This window comes from Gigantopelta aegis, chromosome 9 (genome assembly GCF_016097555.1).
Source record: "Gigantopelta aegis isolate Gae_Host chromosome 9, Gae_host_genome, whole genome shotgun sequence".
Lineage (NCBI taxonomy): Eukaryota > Metazoa > Mollusca > Gastropoda > Neomphalida > Peltospiridae > Gigantopelta > Gigantopelta aegis.
Window position 1 is genome coordinate 57,399,784 of NC_054707.1, and position 18,665 is coordinate 57,418,448.

The 18,665-nt window shown below is 34.4% G+C and overlaps 1 protein-coding gene across 7 annotated transcripts in view; it reads left to right on the plus strand.

Annotated features, from left to right (window-relative positions):
- The window catches only part of LOC121380990 (transcriptional activator protein Pur-beta-like), a 61,440-nt gene that overhangs the window by 26,180 nt on the left and 16,595 nt on the right, over positions 1-18,665 (plus strand). For 3 of the 7 annotated variants that reach the window (XM_041510052.1, XM_041510051.1, XM_041510055.1), the window contains exons 3-7: positions 3,436-3,542; positions 4,405-4,507; positions 10,966-10,980; positions 12,718-12,836; positions 15,266-15,395. In XM_041510052.1, the coding sequence (XP_041365986.1) occupies positions 3,436-3,542; positions 4,405-4,507; positions 10,966-10,980; positions 12,718-12,836; positions 15,266-15,395 (474 nt within the window). The remainder of the gene's footprint in view (positions 1-3,435; positions 3,543-4,404; positions 4,508-10,965; positions 10,981-12,717; positions 12,837-15,265; positions 15,396-18,665) is intronic. The other 4 variants (XM_041510053.1, XM_041510056.1, XM_041510054.1 and 1 more) reach the window with 3 other exon arrangements.

The window sequence follows — 18,665 nt, forward strand, 5'->3', positions numbered from 1 at the left end:
TGCCTTGAACATTTTCGACCTCAGATATGGGCACTTGATCAGATGATTGCGAACGTGCATGTGCGTTACTCGCGTAGTTGACTCGAAGTCAGCCAGTGATTATTTCAATCGCAACTTCTCGTCGAATTCCGTAGGCTAATTTATATTATACCAACAGATCTTATCGAGTTAAAAAAGTTGATAACTTGCTTAATACAAAACACAAATATTCGTACATCCAGCATGGATGTCCGACAGTGATACTGATAGTGACAATTAAGACAGTTAAATTAAAAAGAAAATGATAATCAGCACTGTAATCAAGGTAATGAAAATAGTATTTTCCTCATTGTTAACAGGATTTACCTTATTTTTGGTGCATGCAGAATTTTAATGGTGCATGTAACATTTTTTTCAGCATGCACCTGGTGCATGTAGATTTTTTTTCTCCATTTCTAGCCCTGATGTAGAATCGAATGGGTATTTGGCAAAATAGTGGATGATTCTATCAATCTTTATCTATTGCCTTGTTTATAGAAGGACAACCACTTCCGAGGAAATCCTTTACTAGAGAGTTCATTCCACTTGCATCGCCATAAAGAGGACTGCCACTCCCAGACTAATTTACAAAAACGTGCAGTTTTACCTTTTAAGGCTTTAGGCTCTTTGTACTGCATTATCGATTACTTCAGAGGCAATGCAAGTGAAGTTGCATAAATTGGCTGTTCTAGCATTTTTCTTTACCCCTGTATTAAAAATTATCTTTAATCTGTCATTTAATGGTAATTTGTAAAGAAACATTTTTATTTATAATGGATTTCTTTTTCAAATTTTTTTTATTTGGGTCGGTATTGGTTTAAAACTTAATACCATTTTCTTAATATTAATTTTAACTATTCATTATGAAGTTACATGCCAATTCATCATTTTCCTTTTGACGCAAACAGACTATGTGCATGGTTATTATTATTGTACATGGTTATTATTCAACAAAGAAAATTCTAGTTTTGATTTTCGCTGTGCAGTTAAATTGAAGGGCTGACGACCATGGTTTTCATGTTAATTTTCAACCCTGGTACCATGCATCTCCATATGTAATGTGTGTATAAGCAATATGAAGATGTCATGGTATAGGTTATATATAGTACTCTACAGGTATGTTTGGGTACCTTATTTATGCTCTAACCGGCCACGGTGGCATTGTGGCAAGGCTCAATGGGTAGGTGTAAACCACTTGCACCGACCAGTGATCCATAACTGGTTCAACAAAGGCCATGGTTTGTGCTATCCTGCCTGTGGGAAGCGCAAATAAAAGATCCCTTGCTGCCTGTTGTAAAAGAGTAGCCTATGTGGCGACAGCGGGTTTCCTCTAAAAAAAAACAGTGTCAGAATGACCATATGTCTAATAGCCGATGATAAGATAAAACAAAATCAATGTGCTCTAGTGGCGTCGTTAAATAAAACAAACTTTACTTTCCTTATTCATGCTCACAATTTTACAAAATTTTCTAATTGTTTTAACTGTTTCATTCCATGACAAAATATTGGGTATTTATGATGATATTAATGCTATTCATGTCCTATGGTACTCTGTACCATTTCTGAAGATGAAAAATGGTCATAATTTGCTTAGTCGTCTTTCCCACTGATTACAAAGTTGCATATGAATGCATGCTCTTGTTTTGATCAATAATCTTGAGTTGGAAGACTGGTAATTGAAATTTTACCTTATTGCTATTTTTCTGATGTAATCTCACTGATTAAGTGGTTTTTTATTTTACATTTAATCAATAATTTCAAAATAACTGAACTAATAAATAAAATATTAAACTATTTAAGTAAAAACTAAAAATTAATGGCCGTCAAACAGGTTCTGATATGTGCCATCTTCCTGTGCTTCCAAATAATCTACAGTAACCTACATTAAGTAACAAGACAAATCAATATGTATGGATGTTGTGTTTTTTCAGCTTTTTATTTTAAAATGTGTGAAAAATTACATTTATGGTATGGTATCTTTTAAAAGATCAAATTTTATTTTTAAATACAGTTAAACCTGCTTAAGCAGCGACCCATGTTAAGAAGCCATAAATTCAACAAAACACAAATAGGGATCTTTTATATGCATTTTCAGTGTAATAGGATAGTACATAGATAGTACATAGTCTACATATAAGTCATACCTTTGCGTACTAGTTCAGGGTTTCTGCCAGAGGATAAAATAGGTATGGCATCATACCCCAATTTTTTGGCAGATTTTGGGGGGGTTTTTAGTTAACTTTTTGACAAAATTAGGGACCATCTCAAAATTTATATGATGCCAAAAAAGACGAAATGGTTTCGTCTTGGGGGGGAGGGGGTTAATAATTTTGCACTTGCCATTTCGTCTTTGAAATTTAAGTTGGCATCAGTATTAAAAACTTTCAGAAATGATCGTTTTCCAAGAACAGCAGAAAAACTAAGCCGGCATTCCTCAGGAACAGGAACTCTGTGTGTGTGCCAGGTACCATCCAGCCAATCAGATAATTACACCACCTCCCCTGACAGCCAATTAGAACTCACGATACAAATATGCATAGCATTTACTAACCAGTCCCACTTACCTGAGCGTAACATTTCTTCATCAAATTTTTGTTCGAATCTGCACGTCTTCATCCACCATTACAGCTATCTGTAGACACTAGTTTTGTAAAAACACGATAGAGGGCATGCCTGTTCCGTATCGAATATGACACATCAGGCCTTTGTGAATAATTTCATGGTAAATGAACAAACCTTGTTTTATATGTTTACTTTTAATTAACCTTATTTATATATAGTTTTGCGTATCATATTTGATACGGGCAGCGCTCTAGGGTTAAAATTGACAACTTTATGACAAATGAGAAACAAATACATGAAATAGAAACATTTTATTACTAGTATGCCCTACATGTATTCTGCATTTTTATATAAATACATAATGTACAAGTAGTGACGTTTTCATCTGAAATAAATGATGATGCCAAAACATAATCTTATTTAGTCTTTTATTTGGGGGGAGGGGGTCTCAAGAGAGACTAAACTGTTTCTTCTTTTTTGGCATCATATGAATTTTGAGATGGTCCCTTAATGACTCTTATCATTACTGTATGATTTTCTTAACCCTAACCTTAACCCATTTTCTTTCTAGGGGAGGCCCCTCATTCCCCCTGTTGACTGGTTGCATTCAATTCCATAACGCCATACCCAAAAAATTCTTTCTGGCAGAAACACTGCAGTCGTACCTTTACCTACAAGTTCTGGAGTTCTGGTTGGGATTGGTGGGTGGGGAACCCGAATCTATCAAGACTGATTGATTTTACAACCCATCACGCGTCAAGTGAGCACTCTATTACTGACTAATGTTCACTCAACAAAATTAACTGAAACGTGACGTGTGTGGTATTGGCAATTTGTTAATTGTATTTTTTGCAGGATCTGGTGAGCAGGAACTGGCCACGAGAACACTTCATATACAATCAAAACGATTCTACCTTGATGTCAAACAGAACAGACGTGGCAGGTTTATTAAAGTGGCAGAGGTGAGATACTCGTTCTGTTATCTCTATGTGTAGTTACTGGGTGCATGTTGTTTTAATGGTACATGTACCTATAATTTACAAGAATCCAGTTTCCGTAATATTCCCAGGCTGCAAATTTTCCACGAATCCCAGATTTTGGGTGAGAAGATTATGAGATGGAATCCCAAAAGATCTACAGGTATATTAAATTGTTTTACTATTTCAGTGGAATCTTCAAATAAAATCCACTGAGTCGGTGCTCGATTCCCATAGATGAAAATCATGAGAATCCCGGTTAGATTCCCCTGACATCAATGTCTAACATCCAGTGTCCAGGCAATATGTGTGAGAAAATATAATTTGTATGTCTCCAGTGGCGTAGCGTGGGTTGCCAGCACCCAGAGCAAGGCAAGTATTGCGCCTCCTAACCAGTGGACCCTTAGCACTCCTCGAGTCCCTTCCACCAGTCCAGAATTTTGTGCCCAGGGCAACCGTCCCGGTGGCCCTGCCCATGCTACGCCTCTGTAGTCCGTCCCATCCTCCTACAATTTTTTTTTTTTTTTTTATATAATTTCAGTTTGTTTTTTATGTAAGAAGAAAAGTGAAAGTGTTTTGGAAATAATGAAAAAATACTATTTTTGTGAGCAATGTATAAAACAATCGGCTATGAAATAAATAACTTATAATAAATTCCATGGTATGAAAAAAAAAAAGGTGTTCAAATTTCAAATGAGTTTGTAGGCGAATTGATAATCAAACATAGTCACCAGATTTCCATTTGAGTTCACATTTGATGATTTAGGAAACAATTAGCTTGGGTTACAAGGGGACATTTGTTTTTAAAAGTTGAACATGTTGATATTTTGGGGTGCTTATTTTCCAGGTGGGTGCAGGTGGGAAGAAAAGTCGCCTCCTTCTCGCGATGTCTTCTGCTGCAGAATTCCGTGACTATCTGACAGATTTCTCAGAACATTATGCATCCCTAGGTGGGTTTTGTCAGTGGTCTAGCTTTGTTGGTTTTTGTTTGTTGGTTTTTTACACTTTTCTTTTTCTTCCAGCAGAAATGTATGTAAGTAAGTGCTTTCTTGGTTATTCAGAATTTTCATGTGTGCACAACATCTTGCCCAAACAATGTGGACATATTTTCTGGCTTAAAACTAAATTATTAAGTGGTAATTTTTATTTTATTTTTTATTTTATTTTTAGTATTTGGGGGGGGGCTTTGGTTGGCTTTTTATTTTCCTAAGGGCTAAAAAATATTCTTAAACCCCAGTTTTACAGAACATTATGTGAGATTTGTAGTTTCACACTGCAAGTTGAATATCCCACACTACATGTATGTTGGAGGTTGATTTTGAGACATATCATTGGTTGCACCATGTCAGTTAAGCCGTCCACTGAAATTAAGACTACAGATAACTGTTCACTATGGATGATGTGGCAAGTTAATTACATTGGTGTATGCATGTGCCATAAATAAATTTTATTTGTAAAAGGTTCTCTCTTCTGTTTTTTAAATCTGTTTTTTATTTGAAAAACATATAACAAATAATATTACACTTGTCTCTGTCAAATACATGTATAAAAATATAGCAAATTGTAATTTCTTGCCAGAATAGGTTGAATCTAGTGTTATCCAATGTTTAGATGACCTTTCAGTGTTCGAGATTAAAAATTTGGGGCAGTATCCCAGTTGTATACTAACATTTTAAAATCTGGTATCCCACCTGAGAATTTAGTATCCCACTTAAATGAAATTCATAAATAACATCGTAACAAACATGGAAGACACTGTTCTCGTTCCCAGTCTATTGCAACGCCGCAATCACGGAATTCGTGAAATTTGCAATCAAATGAAATCTATTTTTGAATAATACTAACATAAATGGATATTTAGCAGTAATTTACAAGTGATTCTGACATTAATAATGATAAACCTACCTGTATCAATTTTCTGCAGATGTGGAATTAATATCTCAAATAAAATTTGAAGGGAGGAAACATCCAACAAAAACAATAGCGTCTTAGCAGTTCCCAGTCTATTGCTATGCCACTATTACTCCAGTGTAGCATTAGACTGGGTATGAGTTGGGGAGATATTGTTATGGCATAGCATTAGACTGAGTACGAGCTCTTAAATACTGTTACTTAACTTCACCAGTAAATGACGACTTTCATTGTTTAGCGAAAAATAAAAACGCAGGATAAAAAATAAAAAAAACCATTATATGGTATCCCGGTGGGATACAGGGTTCTTGAAGTCTGGTATCCAAAATTAAATTTTGGTATCCCCGGAATATCGGGATACCGTTAATCTCGAACACTGCCTTTTACTTAAACTAATTAAAACACCACTGGCATAAAACAGATCACATTGTTTTTATCATATTTTGTATTTTATTTCATCATACAGTACACTTAACAAAAACAAATTTCATAACTTGTAGTATTTGTAATATTTAAAGATGATGTGTATTATATTAACAAATATTGAATCTTTTAAAATTGTTTACAGCCTTAAACATTAAAGTACCATGTGTGCTTAAATTTTAAAAAATAATACTTTCTCTTAGGTTTGTGTAAAAACAAAATTGAATATTCCAGACTTTTAAAATTCATTAGTGAACTCCCAGGAGAAACTACGTTCAGGTTATTTAGTGGTAACATTGTGCTGCCATTAATATTCTGAATAATTGACGATGTTCTGCTTTCACCATTTAATGTTAATTAGTTCATTCTAAACACCACCAATCGTGAAAATTGTTTCTTTCAAAGCTGCACAAATTCAAACAGTTGTATATGAATTATGTAAAGTTTTTGACTTTCATACTTTAACAAAAAGAATTCATTTTTTTAGGAAGTGGAATATACATGTATGTAGTAATTTACCCTAAATTTTACATTGTGTTATGTTTATATAGTTGGTTAAAATTTGATTAGGATTTCTGAATGTGCAGCTCTGAAATGTGTTGGAGATTTGTATTGTTGAAATGTCGAAATCAAGATGTTAAATATGTTTTAATTTGTTGTATTACTTAGTTATTTTGTAGTTTGTTAATCAACTGTGCAGACAACTTTGCTTTCTAAAAGAATTGATCAGTTATATATGTGTATTATTAATGTAGGATAGATTTTAAACATTGTAAATATTTTAAAATTAATGACTGGTTGTCTTTAAATTAAAATCAACCCTCTTTCATTAAAAACATATGTTTTAAAAAGCTAATGATTGTTTTTACCAAATTACTACACTGCAATTTAATTAATATCATCAGTAGCTTTTTTAGTTTTTAATTGTTTTTCATTCATCAGATTTACAGAAAACTACATTGTGTTCTATACATACATGTACATGTATGTAGCTAACGATTAATTCTAGCACAGAAAGAAGTGCTTGATAAAAACATATTTTGTTATTCCTCCTGGAATAGTTAATACATACATGTTAACAGCATCCCTTTTAATATAATTTAGTAATAAATATTAATTTTGTTAAAAATATTTGAATCCAGAAAATATGCGTTAAGATTGATGGACAGTTGGTAGACATTTTCTTTGATTTCTAACTGTAAATTCTTTCCAGTTGTCACTTGAATTCCAGAGACATTACATTCCATTAACACTCATCTTGCTTCTCGGTTTGCAATTGATTATTTTACTTTCATCTGTGAGAATAGATTTTAATATTTGGGAACATATTTCTAAAAATAGATTCTTTTACTGATTTGTCAAAAGCTGTTATGTTTGCCAACATCTATTATTTTGTGATGTAAATGCTGACATTTGACTGTTGAATAATTATAAAACTTTACTATATAACTTTTTATGTTACAAGTGGAGCATAATAATAAAAACTAGTTAATGAATTCAAGGCAAGTTTATTGCTAATTTAAATTTCTTTCACATGTGGTGTCTCAAAATTATGTTGGAGACTGATTTAAAACATCTTATTACTATACTCATTTCTAATAGATTACATGCATGATACCATTTGGAATACTACTATCATGTCCATTTATATTAAAACTCATTCAAGAATGTATCTCATCTTTTACTCATATTCTAGATACATTTAATAACAAGCACTTTCTTAAAGTTCTTTATTACTCAATCAGGCAATTGACTTGAAATGTGAACAGATCAATAATCTTTTGCTTTTTCAATGAGATTGAAAAAGGAACAAGACTTTTTAAGAGTAAATGTTCTATCCCTCTATATAAAACATAATATAATGTATATGTTGAACGATGTGTTGGCATATTATATAAATGTTTGGGGGGTTTTTGTGTGTGTTTTTGGGGGGTTTTTTGGAGGGGGAGGGAGGGGTGTTCATCTCAGAAAAGACAATTTATGTGTGACTTTTCACCTTTTACACTGCAGAGTTCAGTTTTCCTTTTCAAACAAGTACATACTAATGAATATTTGATTTAATTGGTGGGTTATATGAGTGCACATGCATTTTTAACTAAACCTAATTGTATTCTGATTGATCCATTAAGCACTTGATTAATATTATGTCTGTCAGCTTGTAGACACAAGACGTCTGGATATTTTTAAAAAGACTTACAGGTACACTATAATTATGGGGAATGTGTTGTAGCTCAAATGTACAGATACAGGTTAATGTTTGCCTCATGGGTTATAAGATCGATCCACATCAGTGGGCTTATTGGGAGGGGGAGGGGCTTTATGTAGCCCAGTGGTAAAGAACTTGTCTTATTGGGAGGGAGTGGGGCTTTATGTAGCCCAGTGGTAAAGAGCTTGTCTTATTGGGAGGGGGAGGGGCTTTATATAGCCCAGTGGTAAAGAACTTGTCTTATTGGGAGGGGGAGGGGCTTTATGTAGCCCAGTGGTAAAGAGCTTGTCTTATTGGGAGGGGGAGGGGCTTTATGTAGCCCAGTGGTAAAGAGCTTGTCTTATTGGGAGGGGGAGGGGCGTTATGTAGCCCAGTGGTAAAGAGCTTGTCTTAATGGGAGGGGAGGGGCTTTATGTAGCCCAGTGGTAAAGAGCTTGTCTTATTGGGAGGGGGAGGGGCTTTATGTAGCCCAGTGGTAAAGAGCTTGTCTTTGTCAGTGGGCCCAGCCGGTGCACCATGACTAGTATATCATTTTATTTACGGTTATATGACGTCGGACATATAGTTAAAGACCATACAGATATTGAGTGAGGAAACCCGCTGTCAACACTTCATGGGCTACTGTTTTTCGATTAGCAGCAAGAGATCTTTTATATGCACCATCCCATAGACAGAATAGCACATACCACAGCCTTTGGTTTACCAGTCGTGGTGCACTGGCTGGAGTGAGACTAGTATATCAAAAGCTGTGATGTGTGCTATCCTGTCTGTGGGATAGTTTTCATATAAAAGATCCCTTGGTACAAATGGAGAAAATGTAATGGGTTTAAATTACCAAATGTTTTAAAAATCCAATAGTTTATGATTAATTGCACTTTAGTGGTAATGTTAAACAAAACAAACTTTAAACTTTATTGGGAAAGGAATATTTTCTTAACAATACATCGGCACACATTATGCTATAGCAGTTTGGTGTCTTAACATATAGTTACACTGAGGAGAGGAAACCTGCTGCATGCAACCTACCAAACACAACATGGAGGGGTGAGAAATATACTTTTATTGTACCACTCAATTTATTATTATTTTTTTAATCATATTTCTCCTCTAACCTGATTATTTTGAAGAGTATCATTTTTCCGTATATTTATGGAGGGTGATTTTACACACTGTTAGGTTTTCAAAAAAAAAAAATCTGGGGATAGTCTTTGATGTACCAGTCACGGGGCACTGGTTGGGAGAGGGAAAACTTGAGTCCATGGAGAGTTCATCAAATCTACAACCCATCACCTCGGGAAAGTACTTTATCACCGAGATTCACAGGATATCCCCACCTGCTGGTCTTACTGGGTTATTAGGGCCGGACATAATCCAGTGGTTAAGTGCTCGCCTGATGAGCAGTCGGTCTAGGATCGATCCTCGTTGGTGGTCTCATTGGGCTATTTCTCATTCTAGCTAGTACACCATGACTGGTCAAAGGCTGTGATTTGTGCTATCCTGTCTCAGGGTTTTTGCCAGAAAGAAATTTTTGGGTAGGGCGATATGGAATTGAATATTTACAATGTGTGTGTGCTGAATGCAGGAGGTTTGGGGACCTCCCCCAGAAAGAAAATTTATTAGGTTTAGGGTTGGGGTTAAAAAAAACGTCATACAGTAATGATAAAGAGTCGTTAATTTTGTCAAAATCTGCAAAACAAATTGGGTATGACGCCATACCTGTTTTACCCTCAGGCAAAACCTTGTGTCTGTGGAATGCTGCATATAATAATCCCTTGCTACCAATGGAAAAACTATATGTATATATGTCAAATTGACCAAATGTTTGACATCTAATAGCCAATGATTAATAAATCAATGTGCTCTAGTGTTGGTGTTAAACAAAACAAACTGTTATTGGGTTGTTTCACATTCCAATTTTTTTTTTTAAACAACAAAACATACGAGCAAAATGTTGTGACTAAGAAAAAAGTGACTTTATAGCCTTACCTGTAAGTACATTTTCCTTTGGATTGAATACAGCTAATAGTCAGAATATATCTCCATTATTATTATTAAACATTGAAATATAATGGCAGGGATTTTGCCAGAGGGTAAAATGGGCTAGGTAAAAATGAATACCCTGAAATATTTTGAGGGTACTGATGAGTACCCAAATATTTTCGGATATATGTTTTTTAACTGTTGTAAAGTTGTTTAACTTCGACATGAGTACTTGTAGGCTATGGTTTCCTCCAAAGTCATAGAAGGAAAAAAACCCATAATAAAACATAAAACAAACACTTTTTTTCGCAAAACTTGTTTTTGGACATCAGTTGAGATTTTTTGACGTTGTACATTAGATATTTTAAATCTCTACATTTCACAAAATATGTCAGATCTAGTAGTAAATTAATGATAATAAACAAATTATTATTATTTAAAAAAGGAAGATGTAACTGATATAATATAATATATAATAAGGAGCTAAAAACTAAATTCAGTGAGAAAAATAACTGATTTACATCAGCAGCAATACATCACAGCTATACATACTTGAACATACGTTTGATATATTGCTGTATTTTGTTCTCAACTTGTTAGTATTTAGTACCATATTTTGCTTTGCTTTCCACATTTTTGCTTTAGATTTTCCAAAATTGTAAACATTGGAAAAGCTTACTGATTGAATTGTGAATTATTTATTCATATGACTCAATAATTGTGATCAGTTCTTTAGAAAGCATTGTCAAGTCTCCAGGAGAAAAGTTAAAATTGTGAATTTTGTTCTTCATTTGGCATTTGACAGTTTCTGTTTTTAAGTACTAGTAATTTGCACGGCTAGGGCAGAGATACTTGGGCTGAAAGTTGATCTTTTCGTGTTTTTTGCAGAGGACAATGACGATAGTAAGTATAGATTGCTCAACATTTTCTGCTAATTATATATTGCCGAGACCTGGTAAATAATGAGGCATTATTCCTATGGTAAGAACTTTTATTTCTTTCTTTATTATGCACAGTGCCATGTAATACATAAAAAGATACCTTTTTCAAAGTTTTTATCAGGTTAATCACAAATATTTGACAGCTGAAGCTTTATCAGATACACTCATTTTCTTGTTTATTAGTTTTGGACTTAAATGCTCAAGTAAGTAATTTGAGTAGTAGTACATGTAACCGAGTACAGTGCTCATGTAATGGTAACAGTATATCAACATTTGTAGTCACATATGTTATAACAGAATTTTATTTTTGTAAAAAAAAAAAACGGCAGTCTTTTATTTTTAAAGTATTGGACAGAAATATAAAAAATATTTGGTAAGTGTTGTTACTTTTAAATGCTATAAAGCAGTGTGATAATAAAAGGCTGATGCTACCAGCATAATGTTAGCAACACTGTAAAATTCCAGTTGCAACACTTTAACACTTAATTTACTTCCAACACCTTCAATATATGCTGGTAATTTAGTTTTTTTAATTGCAGATAAAAACATTTTCATATTATTATTATTAATTTTGTTGTTGATAAAATCATATACCATATAATATAAAATTGTTATTTTTTCTTTCTTTTTTAAATATATTTCATATGTGTTTTGGAACTAGAAATTTTGTTTGACCCATGTCTTAAAAAAAGCCCACCAAAACCAAACTACTAAATGTGTTTGTGTTGTAACATGAAACTTGTAGGAACTTATATTTATATTTAAGCTCTGGTAATATTTTGTTGTGATTATGATAGCTACATAGGAAATCTGAACTAACCCTGCTTAAAGATGTAAATGCATAAAATGCACGGAATGGCCACCTACTGTCACTGGATTTGAAAGCTACTGTATAATTTTTTTTTTAGAATTATTATTGAATTTCATTGATATGAGATATTACTGAAAGCAGTCTAGTTCGTAAATTGTTTGCCTGTACATGGAGCATAAACAGAGATCTTCAAAAGTCAGTTATTAATTGCAGACATGTTCAACAAAAACAAAACCTGTTATAATATATTTTTAAACATTCATGATGTCCAGTTTTGCTTCACATTAACTACATGTACCTTAAGTCTTAAACCATTTGCTTTAAAATGAAAGCATCTGTAAGAAGTGATATTTATGCTTGGTAATTGATATATTTTGAAACAATCATTTTGTTACTGAAAATAGTTTGTAAATAAAAATATTTTTTTTAGTTTGGACTGAATATAGTTTGTAAATGAGAACAATTTTAGCTATGCTCTGAATTAATGTATTTCATTTCAAGTTTAAAAAAAAAATTGTTTTAATTACAAAAGATATTAACACACATTTTAACATAATATTTATATGTATACAGAGCTTGCTTTTTCCTATTACCATTGCATATATATGGATACGAGTATATTATGTTACTAAATACTTCGTGAAGACATTGTGACTAAGTTTACTAATGTTTTAGCCTCTATACATAGATAGATTAACCATTGTTCATTATGACAATTCATGTGTGAGTACTGCATATCTGCCAAGATGATCATTTAAAAACCACCAGAATTGTTTGTGTCGTCATTGTAATGCACGTTAAGGTATATTTTGCTCATGTACCTCTGCCCAGCTGTATGTCCGTCACAGATTGTACTGTTTACATATCCCGCTTACTGGTCTGTCACAGGTCCGGCCAACACTGAGAACCCACCGGAGGATGGTAAGCTGAAGAGTGAGATGATCGTCAAGGACAACCGGCGCTACTATCTCGACCTGAAGGAGAACCAACGTGGGAGATTCCTCAGGGTGAGCAGGGTTTTATTTCTAAAATTTGACTTGACGCCCATGGCTTTTACTTTGGGAATTTTTGTGTCTTTTACAAAACAAAAAAGGGAATTTTCTTCTTATTAAACCAAGTTAGATTTTAAAAGAGTAATAATATACATATACATGTACTTTTATTTATTCAAATTAATATAGGGGTGTTTGTTACATATCAATTTCAAAATATATCTGTACCGTATATAATAATAAATACAAGGAATATCTACCGGTACATTCATATTGGGAATGTTTTAGTCCTAATCAAAAATGACATAGCCTTTTATGAATGGTGGGGAATGATGCTGATTATTGGAGTCTAGAAACATAGCTGATAAAACCCTGGTGAGTCATGTAGACATCATTGAATTAATTGAACTTACAGACCTTGATATTTTTTACTATTAAGGGGCATTCTCATTATGCGATTAATTGCATCAATTTATTGCATGCAATAGAATTGTACTATGAAAACATCTAAATTTTTCTTTAGGGCCGACAAATCTCATGCAACTTTTGATAATTGAAGTTGGACATTACCAAGCTGCGAATTTAGCAGGATTCTTGCTTTGGCACATCCAGATATTTGAACGAATTAGTTAAACCATAGACAGACCGTAGCATTTTTCGCTGTTGGAGACGTTGTTAATAATTGAAGTCTGACATTACAAGGCTGTGAATTTAACAGGATTCCATTCTTCAGCAAATCCTAGATTTTGGGTCAGAATCCCAACTTTTTCTATTTATTATATCATGTTTAGGATTCCGGCAACCAGTGCACTACAACTGGTATATCAAAGGTCGTGGTATGTGCTATCCTGTCTATGGGATAGTGCATATAAAAGATACTTTGCTGCTAATCGAAGAGAGTAGTGAATGAAGTGGCGACAGCAGGTTTCCTCCCTCAGTATCTGTGTGGTCTTTAACCATATGTCTGACGCCATATAACCATAAACAAATTGTGTTGAGTGCATCGTTAAATAAAACATTTCCTTCCTTCCTTTCCTGTGAAAATGTGAACATGTTAGTGTTCTTAAAAAGAACGTGATTCTGGACTTGACAGTAGACATGATTAATCAGGTTTTACTTTTAAAAAACCAAAAAAACCCTGTTCTTTCTTTCTGCAAGGGGTGAGATTTAGCTCAGTCCATTGAGTGCTCGTCTGAGGTGCTTACATTGCAGGATCGAACCACCTCAGTGGTTCCATTCAACTTACTGGGGTTTTTCTCATTCCAACTGGTCAACGGTCGTTTTATGTGTTTTTCTGTCTGTGCGAAAGTGCATATAAAAGATCCCTTGCTGCATTAGGAAAAATGTAGCAGGTTTCCTCCGATGATTACATGTCACAATTACCAAATGTTTGACATACAATAGGCAATGCTTAATTGATCAATGTGCTCTAGTGGTGTTGTTAAACAAAACAAACTTCCTTCTTCTTTTTTTCTTTCTGCAAAACCTTTTCATATTCGTATTTGTCACCTCATATTCATGATTTGTATTGTATTCGCCACCATGTGTATTTGTTACACCCCTAGTATACATTATGAACAAACTGAACATTAGCTATTGGATGTCAAACAAAAGTAAGGCTAAATGAATGATTCAAATCTGTATGACTGACTGAATGAAATACCGGTAACAGCACTGTAAAGCAGCATGCACAAAAGCAATAGGACTAAAATGAATGGATTATATAAATCAGTTCAATATCTGTTCAATATGTACATATAAATTACATAATATATATACAATCACATTTGGGGAGTGAAATTACAGAGAATGAATTTCAATTTATATGTACATAACACACTGAAAATAAAACTTTTCTTCCTGTTTTAAAAAAACAAGGTTTGGTATGATGGTGGGTCAGTTCTTGTTTGTGTTATTTGTATTTAAATATGGTTTAAATTTGAGTTGTAATTGAATCTGTTTTTAATAGGTGTCACAAAGAATAGTTGTAATTGAATCTGTTTTAATAGGTGTCACAAATAATAGTTATATAATTGAACCTGTTTTAATAGGCATCACAAAGAATAGTTATATAATTGAACCTGTTTTAATAGGTGTCACATACAGTAGAGTTATAATTGAACCTGTTTTAATAGATGTTACAAACAATAGTTATATAACTTATAATTGAACCTGTTGTAATAGGTGTCACAAACAATAGTTAAAATTTAACCTGTTTTACAAGATGTCACAAGCATTAGTTATAACTGAACCTGCTTTACTAGGTGTCACAAACAATTATAGAATTATAACTGAACCTTTTTTACTAGGTGTCACAAACAATTATAGAATTATAATTGAACCTATTTTACTAGGTGTCACAAACAATTATAGAATTACAATTGAACCTATTTTACTAGGTGTCACAAACAATTATAGAATTATAATTGAACCTGTTTTACTAGGTGTCACAAACAATACCACGTGGTGGTCCACGTTCACAGATTGCCATCCCCGCCCAGGGCATGATAGAGTTCCGGGACGCCCTCACCGAGTTGCTGGATGAGTTCGGCACCGATGATCAAGGTGAGGATGGTAAGATCACTGTTTGTACTGTCTTGTACTAACACGACCTATCCAACAAGGTTTGTATTGGTTTTTACTAACAACCTATCCAACAATGTTTGTATTGTTTTCTACTAACACTCGTGACCAATCCATCAAGGTTTGTATTCGTTTCTACTAACATGACCCATCAAGGTTTGTATTGGTTTCTACTAACATGACCAATCCATCAAGGTTTGTATTGGTTTATACTAACATGACCTATCCATCAAGGTTTGTATTGGTTTCTACTAACATGACCTATCCATCAAGGTTTATATTGGTTTCTACCAACATGACCTAGGCAAAAAATGTCTGGTGTCTTGTACAAAGGTCATCTAATATGTGACAAGAGTTGTATAGTTTTGTACTAACATGGTCTATGCAAAAGGTGTGTGTTGTCTTGTACTATAGTCACCTAATATATGACAAGGTTTGTATTGATTTGTACTCCAGCAAGATTTGTATTGTTTTCTACTAACATAACCTATCGAAAAGGTGTGTGTTGTCTTGTACTAAAATCACCCACATGTAATATATGACCGGATTTGTAATGTACTAATATCATTCAGTATCTGACAAGGCTTGCAGGTTTGTAGTGTTTTATAATGTCTGAAATGTTTTGTCCCGTCTTGTATTAAAATCAATAAATAACAGACGTGGTTTATATTGTATTATTGTACTCCAGTCACCTAAAATCTAACAATGTTTGTATTATCTTGTAGCAAAATAACCTAATATTTCGAAGAATTGTAGTGTTTATACTGAAATCACTTAATATCTGACAAACTTTGTACTAACCTATGATGACCTATTGTCCATCACGTTTTATACTGTCATGTACTGCAATGACCTATTCATTATTTTAAAAATTTCTTCTTTTCATGTTTTGTAACATGCTGCCCAGATTATAATAGTTTGTATATGTTTGGAGTTACTTTTAGTATAATAACTGTCTTTAGGCAATATTCCCATGTTAAAATACATGCTGCCCAGATTATCATAGTTTGTATATGTAGTTACTTTTAGTATAATAACTGTCTTTAGGCAATATTCCCATGTTAAAATGTTACCGTGTCATTATGTGGTATGTGTGAAAATGTGTTTAGCCTTCTTTCAATTAATAGGGCGGGATGTAGCCCAGTGGTAAAGTGTTCACTTGCTGCGTGGTCGGTCTGGGATCGATCTCCGTTTGTGGACCCATTGGGCTATTTCTCGTTCCAGCCAGTGCACCATGACTGGTATATCAAAGGCCGTGGTATGTACTACCCTGTCTGGGCTGGTGCATATAAAAGATCCCTAGCTGCTAATCGAAAAGAGTAGCCCATGAAGTGGTGACAGCGGGTTTCCTCTCTCAATATCTGTGTGGTCCTTAACCATAATATATGTCTGACACCATATAACCGTAAATAAAATGTGTTGAGTGTATCGTTAATAAAACATTTCGTTTCTTCTTTCAATTATTCACTGGTACAGATTAAAAGTGCTATATAACAGTTAAAGGTGCCATATTTTGTTATAACTACTATTAAATAACTACAAAATAAAATCCCTGCATAATATAATCTTTACTTAAATAACTTGAAATATTGGAATTCTGAGTTGCTTATATGACGTCAACATTCAGTATGACTAGATTCCTGTCTTTATCATATTGTTACAAACCTTATAACATCAGCAAATTTATAAAATCTGGCAAGTTAAGTGCATAAAGCTGTCGGACACAGATGAGTTATGCAAAGAAAGTAAATTTGCTGGCAGCATCTGCCTGGCACAACATTACAGTGTGTTTGCCTCAACTGAACACACCCTGTTCTGTTGATTGTCCACTAAAATTATTCAAATAATTTATTTTTTTATGGATATATAGTTGAAAGCATATGAAATAAAATAGGATAGAGCTGTCAGAGACAGATAAGTTGCCCGAAATTAGAAAATTTGTAATCGACATCCGACTGGCATAATGTTCGCCACAACTGAATGCGCTCAATTCTGTCAGTTGACTATTTTCACAAGTTAATTAAATTGTTAAATTGAGCAAAAGATTATAAACCTTTTGGTGAGAAGCTGCCATTATGCAACAAAATATTTTTTTTTCTTTTTTTTCTTCAAAAACACACCTAAATTTAAAACTAGGGTCTTCACCAATAATACTGTCTAGTATAAATGTCCTGTATATTTTTTAATTTATGGAATAACATATCAGTTGAAAAGTGACAGTTATTCAGACTAGCATATATTCCAGAGTCTCAAACACTTTTATTTAAAAAAACAGAATTGTTTTTTAATTTGCAGCATTCATTTGTTCATGTTAATAGTCCCCTACCAATTCAACCAGAGGGGACTATAGGTTTCATCTCCATCCTTCTGTCCGTCTGTCTGTCTGTCTGTCTGTCTGTCTGTCTGTCCCCTACCGGTTCAACCAGAGGGGACTATAGGTTTCATCTCCATCCTTCTGTCTGTCTCTCTGTCTGTCCCCTACCGATTCAACCAGAGGGGACTATAGGTTTCATCTCCATCCTTCTGTCTGTCTGTCTGTCTGTCCCCTACCGGTTCAACCAGAGGGGACTATAGGTTTCATCTCCATCCTTCTGTCCGTCTGTCTGTCTGTCTGTCCCCTACCGGTTCAACCAGAGGGGACTATAGGTTTCATCTCCATCCTTCTGTCCGTCTGTCTGTCTCTCTGTCTGTCCCCTACCGATTCAACCAGAGGGGACTATAGGTTTCATCTCCATCCTTCTGTCTGTCTGTCTGTCTGTCTGTCCTCTACCGGTTCAACCAGAGGGGACTATAGGTTTCATCTCCATCATTCTGTCTGTCTGTCTGTCTGTCTGTCCTCTACCGGTTCAACCAGAGGGGACTATAGGTTTCATCTCCATCATTCTGTCCGTCTGTCTGTCTGTCTGTTCCCTACCGGTTCAACCAGAGGGGACTATAGGTTTCATCTCCATCCTTCTGTCCGTCTGTCTGTCTCTCTGTCTGTCCCCTACCGATTCAACCAGAGGGGACTATAGGTTTCATCTCCATCCTTCTGTCCGTCTGTCTGTCTGTCTGTTTGTCTGTCCCCTACCGGTTCAACCAGAGGGGACTATAGGTTTCATCTCCATCCTTCTGTCCGTCTCTCTGTCTGTCCCCTACCGATTCAACCAGAGGGGACTATAGGTTTCATCTCCATCCTTCTGTCTGTCTGTCTGTCTGTCCCCTACCGGTTCAACCAGAGGGGACTATAGGTTTCATCTCCATCCTTCTGTCTGTCTGTCT